Source organism: Epinephelus moara, chromosome 14 (genome assembly GCF_006386435.1).
Source record: "Epinephelus moara isolate mb chromosome 14, YSFRI_EMoa_1.0, whole genome shotgun sequence".
NCBI lineage: Eukaryota > Metazoa > Chordata > Actinopteri > Perciformes > Serranidae > Epinephelus > Epinephelus moara.
The window spans coordinates 17534844-17544011 of NC_065519.1; the positions used below are offsets into that span (position 1 = coordinate 17534844).

The following is a 9168-nucleotide window of genomic DNA, read 5'->3' on the forward strand; positions in this document are numbered from 1 at the left end:
CGCAAGTATCTTCCTGTAGGTTCCTGTTAGTTTCACGACTAAAATGGCCCAGACGCCGGGTTTAATTCAGAACCTAAAGTCAGACATTTCCACCCGTAAAACCACGCAAGACTTAGTATTGGCCATCATTTAGTCCAAAGTTGTGGACATTTCCTGCCTGTATGGTATAACCACAGTTTTCCTGGAAACAGTTCAAACCCCGCCCCAAAACCCTGACGCCTGCCAGAGGACTTTCAGAGTGTGCATGTGTACGTGTGTGTGTAAAAAGTTTCAGGATTTGTTTTTTTTTTTTCCTTGCGCATCATTTCAAAACAAGCATGTATCCTTGTAATATTTCATTATTATACCACGGCAAATCTGGTTGTATTCGTCACATCTTGCCTCTTTTGTACAAAAATAAAGAAAATGCATAATAAGGTGTTGTGGTTATGTCTCTGTTATTACGCACACAGATCTGATTGAAAGGCACAGCGAGGATCAATTATCACCGGGACAAACAAAAGATAAGGACGAGAGATGCTTCCTGTTTGTGTGTGTGCAGCTACAATTATCTTCTCTTTCACGGCTTTTGACGTGAAGTGCATATTGAAAATGTACAAACAGCTGGTTGCTCTATCGGCTCTCTATAGATCAAACAAAAGCGTGAATCCCATCTGCATCAGAGAGGTTTGGTCTTATGTTCTGTACATGTGTCAGTGTGTATGTGAGGTTAATGAGAGTCAGACATAGATGGAAATACAAACAAAAACAAATCACACTTTGGTTTTCAAGCAGCTCTGAGAGCTCCAAAATAGGCATCACACACATGTTGGCATATTCAGAAAAGCTCTCCCTATTTGGTGACATTGACAGGGGAAAGCTGGGAGGCACTCCTGTCCTAGATATAACGCAGACATCCTTCAGCAAGTCAAAGAGAGAGGCACACATGCACAGAAAGTGAGACAGAGAGGCAGACTGTCGGGGAGGCAGAAAGAAAGGCAAGCAGACAGAAAAAAAAAGAAGGGGGACAGACACAAGGACAAACAGAGACAATTAGGAGGCAGAGACGGATGGGGACGCTGCTGAAGCAAGGATGAATGAGCAGGAAGAGAGCGCAGGAATAATGAAGAGGTGGTTGCACCATCTGCTGCCCGGGAGAGAAACATGTTAGCCTTTCAGACAAGAGCAGGGAGGCAGCCAGCGATCTGCAGTGAGATACCAACAACCCCTCCTGAATGGTAAGTGATTGTGACTCCACAGATTGCGTCTTAGTGTGTGTGTGTGTGTGTGTGTGTGTGTGTGTGTTTGTAGCATGAGAGAAACTGTTAGGGCTATTAATAACCCTACAGTATGTTCATCATTTTCAATTCATCACAAGCCTCTCCAGTGTTGTGCCTCTCTCTGCAGATGTTTCCATAACATCCCTCCTGCCATCTCCGCATCACAACAGATCTCAGCATCTGCTCAAGTCACTGCGTTTAAATGATCATTGAGAAAAAAAACAAAGCTCAGTGATAACAAGTGTTACCGTAACAGAGAAGCTGTCCATGTCCTGACAGCTGGGTCAGGTCCCCGATCCTCATGTGTGTCATCAGCCTTCCTTCCCGTCATAAAGTCAGAACATACCAGCAGCAGAGCAGGAATTAATGCCACGTTTCTAATTGCAATGTTGGCACCACATCAATCTGGATGCAGATGACATTTAATGGCAGGTATGTGTTTATGAAAATTACACTCCACTCACTTCGAGTTATGCAGCATCAACATGTATTCTCGTGACACATTTTCACTTTATTAAATCTTTAGTATTCTATATTCTATTCTTGTATATTCAGGCACAGGGCAGTGAATCTTAATTGTCTTTGATCTTTTCTAAATTAAATTTCCAATTACCCTAAAAGGTGATTGATCAGTCTAAATGTCATCCACCCTCCAGTGACATTTCCAGAGGTGAAATGTCCTGCCATTAATTAGATCAAATTTACAGATATGATTCATGTAGGCTGAGCATCCTCTCCATAAAATGATTTATGATTGTTTACGGTATGTCTTGCAAATGTGTTACACATGTGCTTTTAAAGTATAAAAATAAATGTGAATTCAGCACAGGGTTTGTGCCAGCACTGTTATTTTTGCGACTCTTTTATTAAGGTTTTTTTGGTTGTTGCTAAAAACAAGTGACCTTAGTTGCCATTTAATTTAATTTAATTTAATTTAATTTAATTTAATTTATTTAATTTAATTTAATTTAATTTAACCTAATTTTAGTTCATTTTATTTTATTTTATTTTATTTTATTTTTTCGTACATAGTAGGCACATGCTTTGGTGTAAAATATTCCAGTCATTACAACTCAGCAGTTTATAACCCTACCCATCAGTGGGTAAAAGGTAATGCTCATTACATTACTCAAAGCGTAACCATATTTGATAGGGATAATTATTTTATATAAAGTTATTTAGTTACCTTTTACATTTAAGTTTTAATGTTTAATTCCTTATTTTCTTATTTATTGCAAGTAGGAGGTGCTTGTTTTTGGATTAAATTAAAATCACAGAAAACTCAGAGAGAGTTATTTGTCTCGTATATAGTAATAAAATGAGAGCAGAGCTGTTGTTGAACTGTTTGTCATGGCCATTTGAGTACAAAAAAAGGAAGGTAATTGTTGTTAGTTGTTATGGTGACAACACATGTCAGTGGAGGCATTAAGTGCGTCAAACTCACTAGTCTGATAATGCCGTTTTGGACTATTCTCACACCTGGTTTTCTTATTAAACAGAAAAATACAACCCTGCACCAATCCGAGTTTGCTGGCTCTACATGCTGTTTATCCCCACGGTCTCTCTGTGCCTCTCAGCTGTGTGCTGAGCAGTGACTCTCATTCCTTCTTTGGAGGCAGCTACAGTGCATCATGAAATAATGGCATCAAAATGAACACAGAAAAAACAGTTACAGTGATATCTTTTTTAAAGTAATGGATTGCTTATCTGCAAATGTAACACTACCTCTCCACTGCTTGTTACGTCGTCCGAATGTAAACCTAATGACTTACAGAGAAAGATATTTGCCAAAGTATTATTTAAACTGCCTCTCTATGATTAAATTAATTTTGTTATTACAATCAGATGAGCCAAAGTAATTTGTACTAGGTGACAAATTACTAGGTGTTTTTTTGAAGAATGTCCTTCCTTTGTTTAAGTAACATTGGTTGTACTTAAGCCTTGCCGTTTGCCATTGTTTTGTTATTGTATGTAATGTTTGTTCTCCATACCATGTGATATAGTTGGTTCTCGGTTGGAAAATTCAACTGGAACACTCCTTGAAGTTGGATTTCCTACTCGGGAGGTTGGAGGAACCACACCAACAGACCTCAAAATCCAACATGGCTGCTCTGCACATTAAAGGCAGTGAAAGCTGTAATAATATACTGTTTGTCAACACTTTTGTCTTACTTTGTCTCACTAAAACAGTTGACACAAAAAAACCTGTCCAGCTTCTATCTGTGGACATGTTGCCACAGTGTTTGTAAGCTCAAAATGCAGTAAAATGTTTTGTTATCAACTGGTATTGCTAACAATAGATAACTTGGCTAAAACTGCTATTGCTAACAATGGCTAAATTGGCTAGAACTGGAATTGCTAACAATGGCTAAATTGGCTAGAACTGGTATTGCTAACAATGTCTAAGTTGGCCAGAACTGGAATTGCTAACAATGGCTACGTTGGCTAGAACTGGAATTGCTAACAATGACTAAGTTGGCTAGAACTGGTATTGCTAACAATGTCTAAGTTGGCCAGAACTGGAATTGCTAACAATGGCTATGTTGGCTAGAACTGGAATTGCTAACAATGTCTAAATTGGCTAGAAGTGGTATTGCTAACAATGGCTAAGTTGGCTAGAACTGGAATTGCTAACAATGGCTAAGTTGGCTAGAACTGGTATTGCTAACAGTGTCTAAGTTGGCCAGAACTGGAATTGCTAACAATGGTTATGTTGGCTAGAACTGGAATTGCTAACAATGGCTACGTTGGCTAGAACTGGAATCGCTAACAATGTCTAAATTGGCTAGAACTGGTATTGCTAACAATGTCTAAATAGGCTAGAACTGGTATTGCTAACAATGTCTAAGGTGGCTAGAACTGGTATTGCTAACCTTGTCTAAATGGGCTAGAACTGGAATTGCTAACAATGTCTAAGTTGGCTAGAACTGGAATTGCTAACAATGGCTAAGGTGGCTAGAACTGGTATTGCTAACAATGTCTAAATTGGCTAGAACTGGAATTGCTAACAATGTCTAAATTGGCTAGAACTGGTATTGCTAACAATGTCTAAGGTGGCTAGAACTGGTATTGCTAACCTTGTCTAAATGGGCTAGAACTGGAATTGCTAACAATGTCTAAGGTGGCTAGAACTGGAATTGCTAACAATGTCTAAGGTGGCTAGAAATGGTATTGCTAACATTGTCTAAATGGGCTAGAACTGGAATTGCTAACAATGTCTAAGTTGGCTAGAACGGGTATTGCTAAAAATGTCTAAGTTGCCTAGAACTGGTATTACTAGCAACTAGGGCTGGGCAATATGACGATGTTATATATTATTGTTGAGATATAAGACTACATATCGTCTTAGATTTTGGATATCATTGTATCGTGATATGGCATAAATGGTGCCCCACCCCCCCACCCCCCCACACACACACACACACACAACGCCCTAGCATTAATGAATTGCTTTTGAAGAGGTTTAAAAAATATCGAGATATATATCGAGTATCGAGATATAGCTGAAAAATATAATTTTCAGGACATATTGCCCAGCCCTACTAACATCTTGGTTTTCTGATTTGCTGCACTGGAACGCGATCAACTCAGATGTGACGTCATTCCGAGCTCCGACCTCTGATTTCTGAGATACATTTAACACAGCATTAGCCTGCTATAATTGTTGCAGTAGTAGTTAGTACACATAAAAATGGCCGCCGCTCTGATCATCCATCTAAGATGATTTAATGGGAATGTCCATTCTACGCTCATTTTATTTCTGTGGTACAAATTTCATCATCCCAGTGGGGTTTTGGTTTCTAAAAAAAGTTGGTTAAGAAATTTGCACTATAAAGTGTGCTGACTGTAACATCTGTACTTCCTGCTGAGGAAAATTAAACAAGATTGATTCTCCTCATTAAGGACACCACTGATTGTGGCTGCCTGTGTGTTTGTGTGTGTGTGCATGAGTCACACGCATCTTCAAGTTGTTTTGCCTCCGTCCCAGGGGGCATTGTTTCTTCCTCTCCTCCTCCGGACTGAGACACCGTAGATGGACTCACTCTGCATTCAGACACTGGCCCAACGTAATTACTAACCCGACTGAATTCTTCCAAGGTCATAGCTGGCCATCAACTGTCAGGCTTTGAGAAAACAACAACACACCCTCCTACACACCCACACACACTGAACAGAATTCAGCTATGCCAACATTTGTATACCGAAGGCAATCAGGTCTTGTATATAGATGGGTCTAATAAAGCCACACACACACACACACACACACACACACTGTCACGTTGAGACTGGCCAGGTTATCGTATCCTAGCAACAGAGACAGGCATCGACCGTTCAGTCTTTTCCTGTCCAGCGCCGGAGCATTGAAGCCAGACCTCCTTCTGCTTTCTCCGGCTGCTGGAGCGGCTTGTCGTCTCTGCTCTGCTTCACACCTCTGTTGTTTCTCATATCGCCGTCTCTCTGCTCCATCACTCGGACCTGACGAGCACTGCAACCACAACACTCTCTGACTGAATCTTTCTCTTTCACTCAGACAGACACAATGGAGAGCCTGCAGCTAAAAGGGAGGAGACTTTCAATGGAGAGGTAATGGACGAACTTGTCTTTATTAAGCGATGGAACTTTCATTGTGCATTTGCTAATGGCTGACTTAAACCTATATTGAGGGGAAATTTTAAGTTCTTTGTTTATTTAAAGACACAGATTGGCAGTGTCTAGTGAACACTGAGAAACAACAGTATCTCATTATCGTTGTAATCTTGTCTCATCCTCTCTGAACAGATCCACGCTGCTCTGAAGGGTCCCACAGTAATTACAAGCAGCAGCATCTTTGTTTTGCTCTCAGTGGAAATCACTTTGAGGACAGGTACGGTGCAGCTGGTATGTTTTAGTTTGACTAATTACTTAATCATCTTGAGAGCTTTGGTAAAGAATCAAGGTGGCGCCCCGTATAATGCACACTCCAGCCTCCATGGTGATGGGGATTGTCTTCGCCCCTTTGGGACTGGTGCTCGTCTTCACTGCCGCCATCACCCCTCAGTGGAGAGAAGGACAGGCAAGTCTGGGCATGGCAGTGTCGGGGTCGCTCCTTCGGTCGGGAGTGAAAGGTCAGGGCACAGGGGTCAGGTCTGGGTCGGTGGAGTCGCTGCTCTTACTGCGCTCCGACGGACTTTGGGAGAGCTGCCTCCAGGTGGAGCACTCGGAGCTGAAGCAGTGCTGGCCCGTGGCAGGTCCTTATCAGAGAGACCCGAGGGTTCGCCTGGCACAAGGTTTGATCCTGACCTCGTTGTTCCTGTGCGGCACTGGCATCGTTCTAGCGTGCATCGGGGTGCGGTGTTGGACGGATATACCTCTGAGAGGTGTAGCAGCCACAGGTGGACTCCTGGTGATGATTGGCGGGCTGCTGAGCCTGACTGCCCTCGGGGTGTACACACACAACCTTGCAAGACTGGGGTTGGCAGATCCGAGTCAGGGGATCAATAACCCCAGGTTCCCTCAGCTGACCCTGCGTGCAGCCGGCTCGCTCTACTTTGGGTGGCTGGGATCATGTTTACAGGTGCTGGGAGGAGGTGCTCTGCTGTTGAGCTTCAAACGACCAAGATACCCGACGTGCCCTTCCTGCCCTCATCTGCCTGTCTGCCCTGCATATCCTTCATGCCCAGAGATCACCAACAAGCCAGACACTGATGTGTATGAAGTCAGCTGTTAGAATGTGACACTTAAAATCCTTAAAGGAACAGTTCAACCCAAAATCTTCAATATATTTTCTCTTACCTGTAGTGCCATTTATCAGTCTAGATTGTTTTAGTGTGAGTTGCTAAGTGTTGGAGATATCAGCCGTAGAGATATCTGCCTTCTCTCCAATATAATTAAAATCAATTTCACTTGGTTTGTAGTGCTCAAAGGACCAAAAAAAAAATTAGGGCTGTCAAGATTAACGCGTTATTAACGAGTTTTATGACATGCGATTAATACATGTACGCTCTGTAATTATGACCCTCGGGCCACCCTGTAGTTTGGGAAATCAGGAAGTGATGCAGCAGTAACGTTGTGGATGGCAAGCAGAAACAAACCTCCGTGAGCAGATATGGATAAAGAGGTTTTTTTTAAATGGCAAGTTCAGCTTCAAAGCTTCAAATGGTTCTTTCAGCAAGACCAAAGTTATTTGCATGTACAGTCGATACGAACTAAGTTACTGCAGGAGTACATTGAGGTGCTTAAAGAAAACAGGCAATGTTTAGTTAAGCTCTACAAGTGTTAAGTCGGACACTACATTGTGTTAGTATTACTATGAAATGTTACATTCAGGTCAGTACATCCATCTGTTGTTGCGTGTTGGGCTTGAGTTTGCCATGGTGGCCCGGTCTCACTCCAAAGTCGTCGAAATCCGGCGCTTGAGCAGTGACTTGCAGCATCAGACACGGACTCAAAAACCTGTCCTTTAGCATCCTTTGCATCAGAAACCAACGAAAAAGGCCTCCTTTAACGTCGACGTGACAAGCGGCTGGTTGCCATTAAAGTTTAACAGCGCCCGACAATGTCAAGGGGAAACGCTGCGGGACAAGGATGAAAGTTCAGGCGACAAAAGTCCAAGTGGGGCGGGCGGGACAGGGGGTGGATGGGTCCAACAAACATCGACTTTCACCCGAGAGAGCAGTGTTTTCCTAAACCCATCCACGTGCGTTTGTTGTTGAAGGAAAAAAACATCAATTTGCGGTATTGTACCGATGTAGTGCGGTTATTTCCTGTGAAAAAAGAAGTGTATCTTGAAAGAAGACAATGCATGTAACAGGCAAAACTTGACACGGTGTCCCAGAACGTCAACAACCAATGCACCCAGAATATCTCAAGAGTGCACGTCGTACATGAACGTGGAAAGTCCATGACCAAAACATCAATATGTGATGGGATTAGAGTATTAAAAACTATAAAAAATATCCCTTTAAGGTACATTTAAAACAGATAACAAAATGTGCGATTAATTTGTGATTAATTGTGAGTTAACTGTGGACAATCATGCTATTATTGTTGATTAAATATTTAAATCGATTGCCCTAAAAAAAATACTTTTGAGCACCCGAGCAGCAGAGTGCCATCTAGTTCCATTATATCAGAGAGAAGGCACACATCTCTACGGCCCATATCTCCAACACTTGGCAACGCACAGCAAAACAATCTAGATTTAAAAACAGCACTACAGGTACACTCTAAAAATGATCTATGCGGTTAGTAGATAACACTTAAAATTAAGATGTTTTTTGGCATTTAAAAAATGAGTTTGTTTCATTAATTTCAGACAGTAGATAACTTATTTTAAGAAGTCGGTCAAAATCAAAAACAGTTTTGACATTTTTTGAGTAGGATGTAATTAAAATAAACAAGTTGGAATATCTTAAATAAACTACTTTGGCCAATAAATGTCAACACAACTTTTGGATAAATATTAAGTTGGCCCAACGTAATTAATGTTTTTTCAAGGTCAAAGCAAATCATGTTGGTTGTACATGATTAGATAGAGTTGGAACTACCAATTTTTTTACTTTAGTTTTTTACGTTAAACCAGTCGATCAATTTTAGACTATGTATGATGTATTTTTGATTTTGGGGTGAACCCTCTTTTTAAATACAAAATGAGTACAGAAACAAATAAACAAATCGGGACACGTGTGCACTTCTGAAAGTCACTTCCAGCTCATCAGCTGATAAATCTGCCATCTAATAAAATGAGGGGAACTGCCCATTGGTTCGACAGCCCATTGGTTCGACATCCCATTGTTCCGACCATATTAAACTCATTGTTCTGAAGTCCGTTCCGAAATCATCATGATGCCCTGTGGTTAAGGTCTGGTTAGGTTTAGGCACAAAAACCACTTGGTTAGGGTCAGGAAAAGATCATGGTGTGGGTTAAAAT

At 41.4% G+C, this 9168-nt stretch overlaps 1 protein-coding gene across 1 annotated transcript; it reads left to right on the forward strand.

The window, feature by feature from the left end:
• Positions 1–975: 975 nt before the first annotated feature.
• On the forward strand, positions 976–7730 carry cldn23l (claudin 23-like). The gene is made up of 3 exons (XM_050062614.1): positions 976–1217; positions 5791–5843; positions 6039–7730. The coding sequence occupies exon 3, from the start codon at positions 6211–6213 to the stop codon at positions 6964–6966; it is 756 nt and encodes a 251-aa protein (XP_049918571.1). The 5' UTR covers positions 976–1217; positions 5791–5843; positions 6039–6210; the 3' UTR covers positions 6967–7730.
• The last annotated feature ends 1438 nt before the right edge of the window (positions 7731–9168 follow it).